Source organism: Eucyclogobius newberryi, unplaced genomic scaffold, assembly GCF_026437365.1.
Source record: "Eucyclogobius newberryi isolate DKJ021-1_F unplaced genomic scaffold, fEucNew1.0.hap1 SCAF_21, whole genome shotgun sequence".
Lineage (NCBI taxonomy): Eukaryota > Metazoa > Chordata > Actinopteri > Gobiiformes > Gobiidae > Eucyclogobius > Eucyclogobius newberryi.
The window spans coordinates 2,690,516-2,707,389 of NW_027315846.1; the positions used below are offsets into that span (position 1 = coordinate 2,690,516).

At 49.2% G+C, this 16,874-nt stretch overlaps 1 protein-coding gene across 1 annotated transcript in view; it reads right to left on the bottom strand.

The window, feature by feature from the left end:
• ttbk2a (tau tubulin kinase 2a) overlaps positions 1 to 14,879 on the bottom strand; it is a 37,210-nt gene extending 22,331 nt beyond the window's left edge. Inside the window, exons 1-2 of the mRNA XM_072457706.1 lie at positions 14,597 to 14,879; positions 4,739 to 4,883 (exon numbers count right to left, since the gene is read on the bottom strand). Coding sequence (XP_072313807.1) covers positions 4,739 to 4,807 — 69 coding nt within the window. The 5' untranslated portion in view covers positions 4,808 to 4,883; positions 14,597 to 14,879. The remainder of the gene's footprint in view (positions 1 to 4,738; positions 4,884 to 14,596) is intronic.
• Positions 14,880 to 16,874: the final 1,995 nt, after the last annotated feature.

Below are 16,874 nucleotides of genomic sequence, written 5' to 3' on the forward strand. Positions count from 1 at the left end.
CAAGAGTCAATATCCAACAGCTTCAGAACGATGACAATGACCACCATTTCGTTCACTTAGCATAAAAGAGGAAGCTGAAACCCAAGGAAGAAGGATTGTAAACATACACAGAACTTTTTAAAAAACATAAACTTTCAAATCAATTAATTCCAGTAACATTATCATAAAAACAGCAAACAAAAAACGATTTTTCCGGCAAACCCTAAGCTCTTCTCCAAATCACTTGTCTTTATTGCCACAGGGTTGAACATTTGTGCATTTAAAGGCAATTACAAGGAAGGGGATGACACAAATCTTACCAACGATCAAGGACTCGACCAAAGTTGTAATAAACATCAGACAATTTCGGAAAAATTACATTCGGATCATTATTTGGAAATGCACAAATTTGAAAAACTTTGGACGAAATGGGACCTAATTTTATTATATTTTCTATTATTATTATTATTATTATTATTATTATTATTATTATTTATTATTATATTGTTTTCTTATTTTTTATGTATTAATTAATTTAGTTTTTTGTATTCATTTATTTATTTTTTTAGCTCTCGTTCTGTTTCTTGTTTTTCTTGTATATATATTCAAAACATTTAAAAAAACATTAAAGAAAAAAAAGAAAATGTTACAGTCAATTGTCAGACGAGCTTAAATCAAGAAAATCAGGTTGAGACTAAAATAATGAATAATGAAAATGTGCATCCGCCTGTGCCCTCCGACCCGAGCGTCCTCTAACCTTCCTCTGCCCTAACCTTCCTCTGCCCTAACCTTCCTCTGCCCTAACCTTCCTCTGCCCTAACCTCCTCTGCCCTAACCTCCTCTGCCCTAACCTTCCTCTGCCCTAACCTTCCTCTGCCCTAACCGTCCTCTGCCCTAACCTCCTCTGCCCTAACCTCCTCTGCCCTAACCTTCCTCTGCCCTAACCTTCCTCTGCCCTAACCTTCCTCTGCCCTAACCTCCTCTGCCCTAACCTCCTCTGCCCTAACCTTCCTCTGCCCTAACCTTCCTCTGCCCTAACCTCCTCTGCCCTAACCTCCTCTGCCCTAACCTTCCTCTGCCCTAACCTTCCTCTGCCCTAACCTTCCTCTGCCCTAACCTCCTCTGCCCTAACCTCCTCTGCCCTAACCTCCTCTGCCCTAACCTTCCTCTGCCCTAACCTTCCTCTGCCCTAACCTCCTCTGCCCTAACCTTCCTCTGCCCTAACCTTCCTCTGCCCTAACCTCCTCTGCCCTAACCTTCCTCTGCCCTAACCTCCTCTGCCCTAACCTTCCTCTGCCCTAACCTTCCTCTGCCCTAACCTCCTCTGCCCTAACCTCCTCTGCCCTAACCTCCTCTGCCCTAACCTTCCTCTGCCCTAACCTCCTCTGCCCTAACCTTCCTCTGCCCTAACCTCCTCTGCCCTAACCTTCCTCTGCCCTAACCTCCTCTGCCCTAACCTTCCTCTGCCCTAACCTCCTCTGCCCTAACCTTCCTCTGCCCTAACCTTCCTCTGCCCTAACCTCCTCTGCCCTAACCTTCCTCTGCCCTAACCTCCTCTGCCCTAACCTTCCTCTGCCCTAACCTTCCTCTGCCCTAACCTCCTCTGCCCTAACCTCCTCTGCCCTAACCTCCTCTGCCCTAACCTTCCTCTGCCCTAACCTCCTCTGCCCTAACCTTCCTCTGCCCTAACCTCCTCTGCCCTAACCTTCCTCTGCCCTAACCTCCTCTGCCCTAACCTTCCTCTGCCCTAACCTCCTCTGCCCTAACCTTCCTCTGCCCTAACCTCCTCTGCCCTAACCTCCTCTGCCCTAACCTTCCTCTGCCCTAACCTCCTCTGCCCTAACCTTCCTCTGCCCTAACCTTCCTCTGCCCTAACCTTCCTCTACCCTAACCTTCCTCTGCCCTAACCTCCTCTGCGTCCTTCTGCACTCGCACACTTTACAGTCTGAAGTCCTGGATTAGTCCCAGTTACATAAGAAAGTCTCTCGTCGGACCAAGCGCTGAACCCTGAGGAGGAGACGGAGGCAGAAAGGAGCTGCTGCTGCTCGGGCCACAGCGCCAAACCCAAAAATAGCTCAGATCGGGCTATTTCAGGAAAAACTTTGAGTGCAGAAGGTGAACGTAGAGGCGCCGCAGCCAGTACAATGTTTGAGCAGGGCCGGGCGCATTTTTGTCTGTCAAATATTGAACATAACTATTAAGAAGTCGGCTTGATTCTGAGTTTTACACGTGATCAGTCTGGGATCTCTCTCTCGCCGAAACAATTGGGAAAATGTTTGACAAATCCTGGTCAGAAAGTCGTCTCCCCTCCAAGCGTCAAAAACACTCGTTCTGAATCTTCTCGTGAATTGATGTTTTCTCCATCTGTGACGTGGCTCTGAGAATCTTCTTCCGTTTTTAACTCCATAAATCATCTTCAGACTCGTTCTTCCTCGTATTTCCGTGAGAACTTGCTTTTATTGAGCCTGTTGTAATTCCCTCTGCAGCCTGTAGATGGCGGCAAACCTGAGTCAGTGCCATGGGAAACAGCAGAGAACCAACTGTATATTATTTCTTTTATGAATTATTATTATTCATTTATTGTCTAAATGTCGGTGTAATCCCTCATTCGTCCAGGCGTGTTCCATAGTAGAAAAAGCTTCAGTTGTAGTCATCTGGACTCAGTTTGAAAAAATAGACGTTTCGACTCTCATCCAAGAGTCATTGTCAATAACAGAATTTAGGTCGAGAACTCCGATATTAATACTGTTCTGTGGTAAGACCCGCCCATTGGGAGGAGCCTTCCTGAAGTAGAAAGAGTTGTTTGTTTCAACAGAAACTCCCCCTTGTATCTACCGAGCTAGCCTATTCAGAATCTTAATGGACTATTAGAAACCTCTTTGTCTAAAGCATGAGACGCCAACATAAAGGTATTTAGTTATTGAATCTGACGTTGTTCTGGACAGTAATGCAGCAAAAATAGCTCCACAAATCCTGCAAATATCAGTGGACTTAAGAAAATGGAGCGGGAATGTAGATATTGACTCAAATATAACATAACATAAACAACAACCAGTCTTTTCTCGGGTCTGAAATCGTCAGAATTCATGTTTTTTTATTTTGCAGCCTCCTTAAAATATACGAGACAGTCCCGGTCTGGAAGCGTCCGTGGCAGCGTACGCACACGTTTGTCCTGGTCGCCATGTTGGTTTTGGTTCATTTTGGTGCTTCACCTTTGACCTTTTGCCCAATAACAAGCTGCGACGTTAGATAGGCGTGAAAAACAGAGCATGAAACTGAAAAATGAGAAGGGTGGATACGTCAAGAGTGAGAGCATGTGCAATTTCCCCTTCTCTAATTTATGATACAAGTCGTCTTATGAATAAATGCATGACAAGCGATGAAACAAAACACAAAGCAGTTTTAGTCCTTTGTCGTGATCTCACGCTCTAATATATAATGTAAAGTATTGTGTAACTCGAGACGTTTTTAAAGTATCGTATTTTTCGGACTATAAGTCGCAAATTTTTTTATAGTTTTGGCCGGGATGCGACTTATACTCCAGAGCGACTTATATGTGATATTATTCCTTATTTTCACACTGGCAACCACAAGAGGGCGCTCTAGGCTCTAAGCGACTCAGAAGAAGAATCTGCACTTCCTCTACCTCTGGAGTTTGTGGAGTTGTTTAGAAGTGACACAGAGGAAGAAGAATTCAATGGATTTAGTGATTTGGGGTAAAACTGATGCTTTGCTAAACTTGTTAGCATGTTCTTTATGCTATAGTTATCTGAATAACTGTTCATATGTTACGTTAACATACCAGACACTTACCACAGTTCTGTCTGTGCGTCATGTAGCTGAAGGTGTTAGCATTAGCATACGTCATGTAGCTGAAGGTGTTAGCGTTAGCATACATCATGTAGCTGAAGGTGTTAGCGTTAGCATACGTCATGTAGCTGAAGGTGTTAGCATACGTCATGTAGCTGAAGGTGTTAGCGTTAGCATACGTCATGTAGCTGAAGGTGTTAGCGTTAGCATACGTCATGTAGCTGAAGGTGTTAGCGTTAGCATACGTCATGTAGCTGAAGGTGTTAGCGTTAGCATACGTCATGTAGCTGAAGGTGTTAGCGTTAGCATACGTCATGTAGCTGAAGGTGTTAGCGTTAGCATACGTCATGTAGCTGAAGGTGTTAGCGTTAGCATACGTCATGTAGCTGAAGGTGTTAGCGTTAGCATACGTCATGTAGCTGAAGGTGTTAGCGTTAGCATACGTCATGTAGCTGAAGGTGTTAGCGTTAGCATACGTCATGTAGCTGAAGGTGTTAGCGTTAGCATACGTCATGTAGCTGAAGGTGTTAGCGTTAGCATACGTACACCTATTCACCATGTTCTCTCATCTGTTATTATTTTAAATTGCATTTCAAGATTAAATTGAATCAAATACATTTCCCTAAAAATGTGACTAATACTCCAGTGTGACTTATATATGTTTTTTCTTCTCTATTATGCATTTTTTGGCCGGTGCAACTTATAGTCCGGAAAATACGGCATTCTTCCCGACACCGGCAGCCGAGTCGTCAGCCTCTCCAGACTCTCCGTCTCCTTCTGCGCAATAATCCCCTTTAATAACGCCGGCGACACCTTCACCTCGGCGTTTCCACCTCGGTCGTCGCATGCTACAACAAACGGTTGAATCCGCACGTTGTCGTTGCCGCGGCGGCGCCAGAAGACGGCCAAAAAAAAACGCACAAAAGCCGATCGTCGCTTCCTCACTCACCACTTTCCATCGCTCTTTGACCAGCAACGACACGCTCAGAATGTCCACTTGCTCCGCTCCGCCGCTCATGGCGACGGCAGGCAGGGGGCGCTCACCTCCCGCCGAGTTTCACGCCGGGGAGGGCATCCGGGCCGAACGCCAAAGCCTGGAGAGAAGAAGAAGAAGCTGTCAGACAGTTTAATGGCACAAACGCTGAAGACAAAAGGACACACAACGGGATTTTAGGGTCTTTTTTAAACCACAGACATGAGGCGAGTCGTGTACAATGTAAAATTCGACGACTGAGAGAGGAAACGGCGCATTACAAGCGAAAAGCAACGCGATCGTCTGGAGAAAGTGAGTTTTCTGTGATCGCAACGTCGCTATTTTGTTCCTTATTTAGCCATTTGAGATATTTTGTTCTCCTTTTTATTCACCGTTTTCCACTAAACTGATATTTTATTGGATGCTGTTTACTCTTTCGCTGCGTTACATGTTTAGTTATTATGCTGCAGTCGACTAAAACGTGTGCGTTGTAAAAGCTCTCGAAACTGTCAAGTATCTACGGTTCCATTTGTGCAGAGAAGTACCGTATTTTCCGGACTATAAGGCGCACTTAAAAGCCTTTAATCTTGTCAAAAATGACAAAAGCGCCTTATGTATGGATTCAATTATATTTCGCAGCGACTGCCAAAAGATTACAAAGAAAAGCCGTCCACTGTCCGCGCGTACTGTATTAATAAAGTTCAACTGACCGACTTATCTGACTGTTGTGATTCGCTTAATGCGCCTTATAGTCCAGTACGCTTTATATGAGAAAAAATGATCGAAATTGACCATTCATTGACAGTGCGCCTTATAGAGCTGAAAATACGGTACTAGAAATATGTGTTTTCGTAATGTAAAAGGGCGGATAAAATTCATAATTTAGCCCGAAATCTCCATCTGACTCAGTCCAAACTGCCCGAATTTAAACCCTCATCGAAAATAAAAGACTAATAATGAAACGTTTAGCCAACCAAGACGCCGTTGACCGATTAATCGATTAAACAAATAAAGCGCTAAAGCCCTGATACTACAGTAAGTGTTATAAGTTTTGAAAGAAAGCTTCTGGGTGTCACGAGTTTGCGGAGAAAACTACCGTATTTTCCGGACTATAAGTCACACCAGCCAAAAAATACATAATAGAGAAGAAAAAAACATATATAAGTCGCACTGGAGTATGAAATGAAGTGTGAAAATAACAAATAATATCACACATAAGTCGCTCTGGAGTATAAGTATATAAGTATAAGTATAAGTCGCACCCCGGCCAAAACTATGAAAAAAGACGCAATTTATAGTCCAGAAAATACGGTACGACTGCATAAAAGGACAACGTTTGACTCTAACGCTTTACTAGAGATGATTAATAAAGTAATTATTGTCCTTTTTCTATGGGTTTGTATCCTGCGCTTCTGTGTCTGCCAATCAAGCAATCCAGTAAAAATTGCTTGTAGAGATCCAAAAGAAGTAAATTAAGGCCTAAACCAGGCTTTAAATATAGAATAATAATCTTGATTTGACTATTTGAGTTTGGAATGGATTTAATTGATCATAAAAGTGTTGTTACTCTTACATTTAGACTTGTTCAGATCAGAATAACTCCTCGTTTCGCCAAAGTATTTTTCTAAATTAGACCCGTTCATGCATTTATTTCGCCGTTTAAGCTGCTAAATCACAAACGGTGCAGTGTTCGGCCATCGAAACCCAAACAGTTGTGGATGTTTAGCGTTGGAGACACGGAGGAGACGAGCTGAGCGTCTGAAGGAGACGAGCTGAGCGTCTGAAGGAGACGAGCTGAGCGTCTGAAGGAGACGAGCTGAGCGTCAGAAGGAGACGAGCTGAGCGTCTGAAGGAGACGAGCTGAGCGTCTGAAGGAGACGAGCTGAGCGTCTGAAGGAGACGAGCTGAGCGTCTGAAGGAGACGAGCTGAGCGTCTGAAGGAGACGAGCTGAGCGTCTGAAGGAGACGAGCTGAGCGTCTGAATAAACAGTGGAAGTCGGGCTCAGCTGGAGTGAAGTCTGGATTAAGACGTGAGTCTGAAACTGGAGGAGCTTCAGCTGCTTCTGTCGCCGCAGCTGTTGAACTCGACTCACGACCTCGTTCCACTCGGCCAAATATTACTCCCTTGTTTGTTTTTCTTCCTTTTTAACGACCTTTGCAAGAATATTACGTTTCGGACTTTTTCGTTGAGGATTGTTTGGCTTTATTTGACTGTGTGAAATGGGGATGAGACTGGGAAGGACACGCAGCAGACAGAATGGGATTTGAAGGAGCGTGAGGGCGAGCGTGAGGGCGAGCGTGAGGGCGAGCGTGAGAGCGAGCGTGAGGGCGAGCGTCAGGGCGAGCGTCAGGGCGAGCGTCAGGGCGAGCGTCAGGGCGAGCGTCAGGGCGAGCGTGAGGGTGAGGGCGAGCGTGAGGGCGAGCGTCAGGGCGAGCGTCAGGGCGAGCGTCAGGGCGAGCGTGAGGGTGAGCGTGAGGGCGAGCGTGAGGGCGAGCGTGAGGGCGAGCGTGAGGGCGAGCGTGAGGGCGAGCGTGAGGTCTTTGCCGAGCGTGAGGGCGAGCGTGAGGGCGAGCGTGAGGGCGAGCGTGAGGGCGAGCATCAGGGCGAGCGTGAGGGCGAGCGTGAGGGCGAGCGTCAGGGCGAGCGTGAGGGCGAGCGTGAGGGCGAGCGTGAGGGCGAGCGTCAGGGCGAGCGTCAGGGCGAGCGTGAGGGCGAGCGTGAGGGCGAGCGTGAGGGCGAGCGTGAGGGCGAGCGTGAGGTTTTTGCCGAGCGTGAGGGCCAGTATGATGCCTCTGAGAGCGTGAGGGCGAGCGTGAGGGCGAGCGTGAAGGCGAGCGTGAGGGCGAGCGTGAGGGCGAGCGTGAGGTTTTTGCCGAGCGTGAGGGCCAGTATGATGCCTCTGAGAGCGTGAGGGCGAGCGTGAGGGCGAGCGTGATGGCGAGTGTGAGGGCCAGTGTGTGAGGGAGAGCAAGGGCGAGCTTGAGGGCAAGGGCAAGCGTGGGGGCAAGCGTGAGGGCGAGCGTGAGGACGAGCTTGAGGGCAAGGGTGAGGGCGAGCGTGAGGGCGAGCGTGAGGGCGACTGTGTGAGGGAGAGCAAGGGCGAGCGTGAGTGTGAGGGTGAGCTTGAGGACAAGGGCAAGCGTGAGGGCGAGCGTGAGGGTGAGCGTGAGGGTGAGGGCGAGCGTGAGGGTGAGGGTGAGGGCGAGCGTGAGGGTGAGCGTGAGGGCGAGCGTGAGGGTGTTCAGTTGAAATAAATGTCACAGTTGCGTGGCTTCAGCGTGACCTGCTCCTCGACCACATTCAAAAGCACAAATCTTTATCGTCAGCGCAGAGAAAACAAGGTTATGTAACTCGAGTCGAAAGCAGCGTTTGGTTTGAGGGCATGACACGGACATCAGGAGATCCCAGCATGCAACTGGGCGGGGAGTGGAAGAGAGCGAGAGACGGAAAGTGAATACTGTGGTGTAAAAGCGTTTGTAAAAGAATCATAAATTAAAAGCCGCTGCGATGTTGCGTTTGCACTTTAGCTGTGTTTTATCCAGTGTTTTGGAGCTGGTCAGATCAAATTGAGCACTTTTTTCTTTACTGTGTTGTGTTTGTTTGGGACTGTTCCTGCACTTTTCTGGACCGAGATGTCTGATGTTTTTCCTGGATCTGTTCTAGTCATTCCTCCAGTTTGGGGGTCATTCCTCCAGTTTGGGGGTCACTGCCCCAAGTGCTCCGATCACTACGGCAACCACTGATACCTTCACGCTCCAGGCCTTCTCCAGCTCCTCTCTGAGGCCTTGGTATTTCTCTAGTTTCTCATGTTCCTTTTTCCGGATGTTTCCATCCCATGATGCACTGCAATGTCCACCACCACGGCTTTCCTCTGACCCTTGAGACCACCACTATGTCCGGTTGGTTCACCATTACCATTCTGTCTGTCTGTAACTGGAAGTCCCAGAGGACCTTGGCTCGGTCGTTCTCCACCACCTTTGTCCTTGGGGTCTCCAGCCCGTAATCTGCACAGATGTTTCTGTACACTATGCCAGCTCCTGGTGATGGCGCTCCATGTATGCTGTCCCAGCCAGCATCTTGCACCCTGCAGTTATGTGCGGGATGGTCTCAGGGCCCCCTTTGCACAGCCTACACCTTGGGTCTTGTCTCAGGGCCCCCTTTGCACAGCCTACACCTTGGGTCTTGTCTCAGGGCCCCCTTTGCACAGCCTACACCTTGGGTCTTGTCTCAGGGCCCCCTTTGCACAGCCTACACCTTGGGTCTTGTCTCAGGGCCCCCTTTGCACAGCCTACACCTTGGGTCTTGTCTCAGGGCCCCCTTTGCACAGCCTACACCTTGGGTCTTGTCTCAGGGCCCTCTTTGCACAGCCTACACCTTGGGTCTTGTCTCAGGGCCCCCTTTGCACAGCCTACACCTTGGGTCTTGTCTCAGGGCCCCCTTTGCACAGCCTACATCTTGGGTCTTGTCTCAGGGCCCCCTTTGCACAGCCTACACCTTGGGTCTTGTCTCAGGGCCCCCTTTGCACAGCCTACACCTTGGGTCTTGTCTCAGGGCCCCCTTTGCACAGCCTACACCTTGGGTCTTGTCTCAGGGCCCCCTTTGCACAGCCTACACCTTGGGTCTTGTCTCAGGGCCCCCTTTGCACAGCCTACACCTTGGGTCTTGTCTCAGGGCCCCCTTTGCACAGCCTACATCTTGGGTCTTGTCTCAGGGCCCCCTTTGCACAGCCTACACCTTGGGTCTTGTCTCAGGGCCCCCTTTGCACAGCCTACACCTTGGGTCTTGTCTCAGGGCCCCCTTTGCACAGCCTACACCTTGGGTCTTGTCTCAGGGCCCCCTTTGCACAGCCTACACCTTGGGTCTTGTCTCAGGGCCCCCTTTGCACAGCCTACACCTTGGGTCTTGTCTCAGGGCCCCCTTTGCACAGCCTACACCTTGGGTCTTGTCTCAGGGCCCCCTTTGCACAGCCTACACCTTGGGTCTTGTCTCAGGGCCCCCTTTGCACAGCCTACACCTTGGGTCTTGTCTCAGGGCCCCCTTTGCACAGCCTACATCTTGGGTCTTGTCTCAGGGTCCCCTTTGCACAGCCTACACCTTGGGTCTTGTCTCAGGGCCCCCTTTGCACAGCCTACACCTTGGGTCTTGTCTCAGGGCCCCCTTTGCACAGCCTACATCTTGGGTCTTGTCTCAGGGCCCCCTTTGCACAGCCTACACCTTGGGTCTTGTCTCAGGGCCCCCTTTGCACAGCCTACACCTTGGGTCTTGTCTCAGGGCCCCCTTTGCACAGCCTACACCTTGGGTCTTGTCTCAGGGCCCCCTTTGCACAGCCTACACCTTGGGTCTTGTCTCAGGGCCCCCTTTGCACAGCCTACACCTTGGGTCTTGTCTCAGGGCCCCCTTTGCACAGCCTACACCTTGGGTCTTGTCTCAGGGCCCCCTTTGCACAGCCTACACCTTGGGTCTTGTCTCAGGGCCCTCTTTGCACAGCCTACACCTTGGGTCTTGTCTCAGGGCCCCCTTTGCACAGCCTACACCTTGGGTCTTGTCTCAGGGCCCCCTTTGCACAGCCTACATCTTGGGTCTTGTCTCAGGGTCCCCTTTGCACAGCCTACACCTTGGGTCTTGTCTCAGGGCCCCCTTTGCACAGCCTACACCTTGGGTCTTGTCTCAGGGCCCCCTTTGCACAGCCTACATCTTGGGTCTTGTCTCAGGGCCCCCTTTGCACAGCCTACACCTTGGGTCTTGTCTCAGGGCCCCCTTTGCACAGCCTACACCTTGGGTCTTGTCTCAGGGCCCCCTTTGCACAGCCTACACCTTGGGTCTTGTCTGGTGTGGTAGATCTGCTCCTGTGCTGCCATGATCGGGGCCTCTGTCCTTCAGACCGGCTCTTTCTAGCCATTGGTCTGATTTCGTGATATCAGTTACGTTCCGGTGGTTCATCCCATGGAGGGGCGTGTCCTCCCACGATGGTCCTTCCAACCCTCATATTTAACCCTCACATTTGAATAAACCAGCTTTTATTGAAAATTGGGGCAAAAGGTCAAACGTCGCCTCAGAAAACGGCCTTTGACGCTCCAAAGACCCGAACACAGTAAATCCACTGATGTAAGGCGCAGACTGGACAGTGGTCTCAGGTCCAGTTTTAGAGTTTAGGCCGTGATAAACCTGGGCGGGCTTTTAGGAGACGTGTCGGCGGACGGCGTGTGGGCGAACGGGCTCAGGGGGAAAACCGACAGATGTTTTACAGTTGGACTCTTTAATCCGGGAGCGGCCTGGTTTTTCACTTAGGGCCAAAACGCTCCCGAGGAAATGTGACTTCGACCGGTTTAAAGTGACGTAATAGAAGACGAGAAATGGCATGAATAAGAGTCTGAAGGCCGTTTGTTTGAGGCCATTTGTGAGATCCAAGAAGTTAATAAAGTTACTTCAAAATGTATCACTCAGAAAGAAGTAGATGTATATTTTGGTCCATTTTAAAGGCAGCTACGAGACAAATAAGACGTGTGTAAATGTCGGCAAACGCCATCGAGCGAGAAGATGACGCTGTAGGGTCCGTTTTGAGTCGCCTAAATGGGAGACAGTGGAAACGAGCCTGGATTTTGTTTCTTGTTTGTTCTTTTGCCCGTGCGTCTTTGGCCTGAATAAACTGGCGCATGTGGAATGTGGGCATAAGTAATGACTGCATTAAAACTAGTGCTTGGTCGTGGTCTTCCAAACGCTGACACCAGAACCTCTGGCGGCCTTTGGCAGCAGCTCGTTTGAAGGGTCTGCAAATCATCTCCATCAACAGAATTACCCACAAGGCAAAGGGCAAAGGTACTGGAGCCGCCTCGGACCTTCAGGTTACCACAGGTTACCACGGGTTACCACGGGTTACCACGGGTTACCACGGGTTACCACAGACATCCTAAACCCTTTCTTTAGCCGGTGTAACAGCTGCATGAGACACTGGGGGTGAGACACTGGGGGTGAGACACTGGAGGTGAGACACTGGAGGTGAGACACTGGGGGTGAGACACTGGAGGTGAGACACTGGGGGTGAGACACTGGAGGTGAGACACTGGAGGTGAGACACTGGGGGTGAGACACTGGAGGTGAGACACTGGGGGTGAGACACTGGAGGTGAGACACTGGGGGTGAGACACTGGAGGTGAGACACTGGGGGTGAGACACTGGAGGTGAGACACTGGGGGTGAGACACTGGAGGTGAGACACTGGGAGTGAGACACTGGGGGTGAGACACTGGGGGTGAGACACTGGGGGTGAGACACTGGAGGTGAGACACTGGGGGTGAGACACTGGAGGTGAGACACTGGAGGTGAGACACTGGGGGTGAGACACTGGAGGTGAGACACTGGGGGTGAGACACTGGAGGTGAGACACTGGAGGTGAGACACTGGGAGTGAGACACTGAGGTGAGGCACTGAGAGTGAGACACTGGGGGTGAGACACTGGAGGTGAGACACTGGGGGTGAGACACTGGGGGTGAGACACTGGAGGTGAGACACTGGGGGTGAGACACTGGAGGTGAGACACTGGAGGTGAGACACTGGGGGTGAGACACTGGAAGTGAGACACTGGGAGTGAGACACTGGGGGTGAGACACTGGGAGTGAGACACTGGAGGTGAGACACTGGGAGTGAGACACTGGAGGTGAGACACTGGGAGTGAGACACTGGAGGTGAGACACTGGGAGTGAGACACTGGAGGTGAGACACTGGGAGTGAGACACTGGGAGTGAGACACTGAGGTGAGGCACTGAGAGTGAGACACTGGGGGTGAGACACTGGGAGTGAGACACTGGAGGTGAGACACTGGGAGTGAGACACTGGAGGTGAGACACTGGGAGTGAGACACTGGAGGTGAGACACTGGGAGTGAGCCCCTCGAAGGGCGACAGTTAAAAACAGATTAAACAATGTTCATAGGGACTTGAACATCCCGTGTCCTCAGACAAATGTCCCAGAGTCCCGTGTCCTCAGACCCTCCTTCTGTCCTCAGACCCTCCTTCTGTCCTCAGACCCTCCTTCTGTCCTCAGCTCCTCCTTCTGTCCTCAGCTCCTCCTTCTGTCCTCAGCTCCTCCTTCTGTCCTCAGCTCCTCCTTCTGTCCTCAGACCCTCCTTCTGTCCTCAGACCCTCCTTCTGTCCTCAGCTCCTCCTTCTGTGCTCAGACCCTCCTTCTGTCCTCAGACCCTCCTTCTGTCCTCAGACCCTCCTTCTGTCCTCAGCTCCTCCTTCTGTCCTCAGACCCTCCTTCTGTCCTCAGACCCACCTTCTGTCCTCAGACCCTCCTTCTGTCCTCAGACCCTCCTTCTGTCCTCAGCTCCTCCTTCTGTCCTCAGACCCTCCTTCTGTCCTCAGACCCTCCTTCTGTCCTCAGACCCTCCTTCTGTGCTCAGACCCTCCTTCTGTCCTCAGACCCTCCTTCTGTCCTCAGACCCTCCTTCTGTCCTCAGACCCTCCTTCTCCAGGAAAATCTACCAAACCTCTTTGGGAAAAAGTATAAACCCGGAGGAGTTCCACAGTGAAGGAGAAATCTGACTCTCACAGACGGACGTTAGAGAGACAGTGGAACTAAGGAGGAGAAGCAGTTCTTCAGGAGGAGAACCAGTTCTTCAAGAGGAGAAGCAGTTCTTCAGGAGGAGAACCAGTTCTTCAGGAGGAGAACCAGTTCTTCAGGAGGAGAAGCAGTTCTTTGGCAGATGAAGAACTGCTCATATGAAGTGGATCGTAGTGGTTCATAGAGGAGAGGATCATCTGGGTCACAGGTCATCGATGTCCACCAGGAAGTGGGAAAAGAAGAACTTTTGTCTCATCCACAAATGCACAAAGTGCCTCAATGTTCACGTTAAAAGTCTGTTTTACGCTCAGGACAAAATATGTGTTGTTTGTTGTTTGTTTGTTTTGGTGCTTCACCTTTGGTTTCTGTCCAAACCGAAATGCTGCGCTGTGATTGGTCCAGTCTCTGCATCACTGACGGTTCAGACCAATCACAACAACAGCCAAACGATGAATTCTTAAGAGTTTGAGAACACACAAATATCACAAGAATCAATCTTGCTGGCCCGGTCTCCATGGAGACAACCATATGACACAAACAAGCATGTTTGTCAATAAAAACACATGTAATTGAATAAATAAAAGATGATGAGGAGAAAAGCAGTAAAGAGCCAGTGATAAATAACAACACAAATGACTTAAACTGTTGCTTTTCAGCCGGTGCTTGGACTAAACACATCTAATGTCAGTTTATCCACTCAAATCTGAAAAACTGTCCATTTTGGAGCAACTTCTGAACCAGAGAAAAACAAACACCATCAGACACATTTCCATCATCTGTTTTCTAAACTCTGGAATTTGCTCATGTTTTTAACCCAAAACGTGTGACTTTCATGAGGTTGACAAACGCCACATGATGTGATTTAGATGGACATCACCCGCTGTGGCCTGTTCTGTCCCACCAGCTCTGACCTAACGCGACCCCGTCCCGCGGCCTCTCCGGCTCACACCGGCCTAAAGCAGCTGATGCAGGGCGGAGGATCGCGGCGGATCGCGGAGGATCGCGGAGGATCGCGGTAGATCGCGGTGTATTGCGGTTCCCACAGCTTCACCTCGGTCCAGGGCGCGTCCACGGGCCACGCACGCTGCTCATCCCTCCCGCTGCCGCCCGCCTGACGCGCGCCATCCCCGGGTATAACGGGCCGTGACACGCACCGTCCGCAGCTAAAGCTTTATACTGCTTCTTTAGAGGGGGAGGATGCGCGGATGCCGCGGGCGCCGCGGGCGCCGCGTGTGGACGCGTTCACGGCCCGTGCATTGTGCCTAATACTCACCTCGCCTTTTTCTGGCCCGTTCAGATGTTTGGCCGCGCGGCTGGGGGAGTCGGGGACGACACGAAGACCGGTCCCATGGCGAGTCCACGGGAGGCAAATGTGTCCAAAACGTGTCCGAAAGTACGCGAGCGGCGGTGTGCGGGGCGTGCGCGCGCGTCGTCGCTCGGCTTTTCTGTATCCGAGCGGTGTCCGTGCGGTGTCCGTGCGGTGTCCGTGCGGTGTCCGTGCGCCGCGGCTGTCACAGTCTCCGCTGCTGCATCCTCTCTCTCCCTCTCCCCCTCCCTCTCTCTCTTTCTCTCCCCCTCCCTCTCTCTCTCTCTCTCTCTCTCTCTCTCTCTCTCCCCCTCCCTCTCTCTCTCTCTCTCTCCCCCTCCCTCCCTCTCTCTCTCTCTCTCCCCCTCCCTCCCTCTCTCTCTCTCTCCCCCTCCCTCCCTCTCTCTCTCTCTCTCGCGCTCCGCTGCAGATCCGTGACGTGCGCGTGCTCAACACCATCGCCCCTCGCAACAGCGTCGGGAGCGCGCACACGGGGGTCTTTAAACGCGCGCTCGTGGATGGATGACAGTTTTGACGTCACGTGGCGTAGGAAACGCTGCTGCTGCTGTTTACACGCGCATGCGCAGAGCTACAACGCAAACGGGCCTAAAGCAACAATCGTTTGACTGAACCTTTTTGTTTTTATTGACTTAAGCATCGACCATAAGCTCCTGAGTTTTCTGTTTCTTCTTGGTTGGTTTTGAAATAACTTTTACATTCAACATTTCATTCTTGATGTGCAGCTTGTGCTTTGAAAAGAAGAATTAAATATAAAATATGCCCATAAATTTACCAAAGTTATTCACTAGACCACTAGAGGGCGACAGATAACTATATTAACATTGTGAACAAATGCTGATTCAACACAATGACTTTTAACCTAATAGTAGAATATTAAAATACAAACTATGACCAAAAAACATGCATAAAGTGAGGTGTTGAAATAAAGACAAACTTTGACTGGACAAATAAAAGTATATCAAAATTATGCAATTGTATTAAGTATAACAATATTAATCTATAATTCTGTTTCAATATGTGTTCGTTGAGTTATGTTTTTAATGTGAATTGTTGAATACAATGGTCCTATCTTTAAAAAATATATAAAATTCTGACACACGTGGATGATTGAACAGAAATATTTAGCTTGTTTTATTATTTGAGTTCAAATGAGTTATTATTGGTCAAGTCGATGCTGCCACCTACCGCCGGACGAGAGCAGTACAAGTGTCTCATCTTTTTCTCTTCTATTATTATGGGCTGTAAATGAAGAACGCTGCATTTCAATAGGTGCAATACAGTAAATAATGAGCCATAACTAAACTGTGGACAGTTTTAAAGGCTGCTCCTGCTTCGCTCTGCTCCGTGTGTCAGAAATATAAGATCATGTCAAGATATGTTTGACTCACTGGACTCTCGTGTGTAAACAAATACATTCTCAATTCAGGAACGGAGGAGATTATTATTAGTAGTCTTTATTATGATTATTTGTATTTATTTTATTTATTATTATTATTATTTATTTATTATTATTTGTATTTATTTGTATTATTTATTTGTATTATTTATTTGTATTTATTTTGATTATTTGTATTTATTTTATTATTCATTTATATTATTAATATTATTTGTATTTATTAATATTATTTGTATTTATCTTATTTTTTATTTGTATTATTATTTATTATTATTATTATTATTAGGCCCGAGCGCCACAAGCTGGCGAGAGGCCTATTAATCTCGTAAGGCCGTGCGAAGCACGGCTGCGAAAGTGCGCACGTGGTGCGCACGAAATCGAGCACGAAGCGCTCGCCCACTTCCAAACACTCACTAACGCACTCCTTCACTCATGCACGCCCCGTGCATACTAATTAGTAGTAGGAAAATGGAACATTACCGTTGTAAACGGGCGAAGCCCGTGCAAAAGTGCGCACTAAACGAGCACTTTACATTGAGATGACGAGCGGTCGTCATCCCCATATAAAGCACTCATTTGCGCTAAGTAGCTCACGAATACGTTCCCATCTCTTGCATGTTCCGTGCATATAAGCATGTAATGCAAAAATTGAACATTATTACTGTATAGAGGGCCAAAAACACAAAGTGGGCGGAGCCCACTCAAAATTATCGAAAGTACCCGTCAGTGACCAGGGACCCACACCATGAGGTAGGAAAGCGCGAGCGCTTTCCGAAAATGTATAGTTTATGATATTTGAAAAATGGGAAACATTGTTTTCGCATCGGA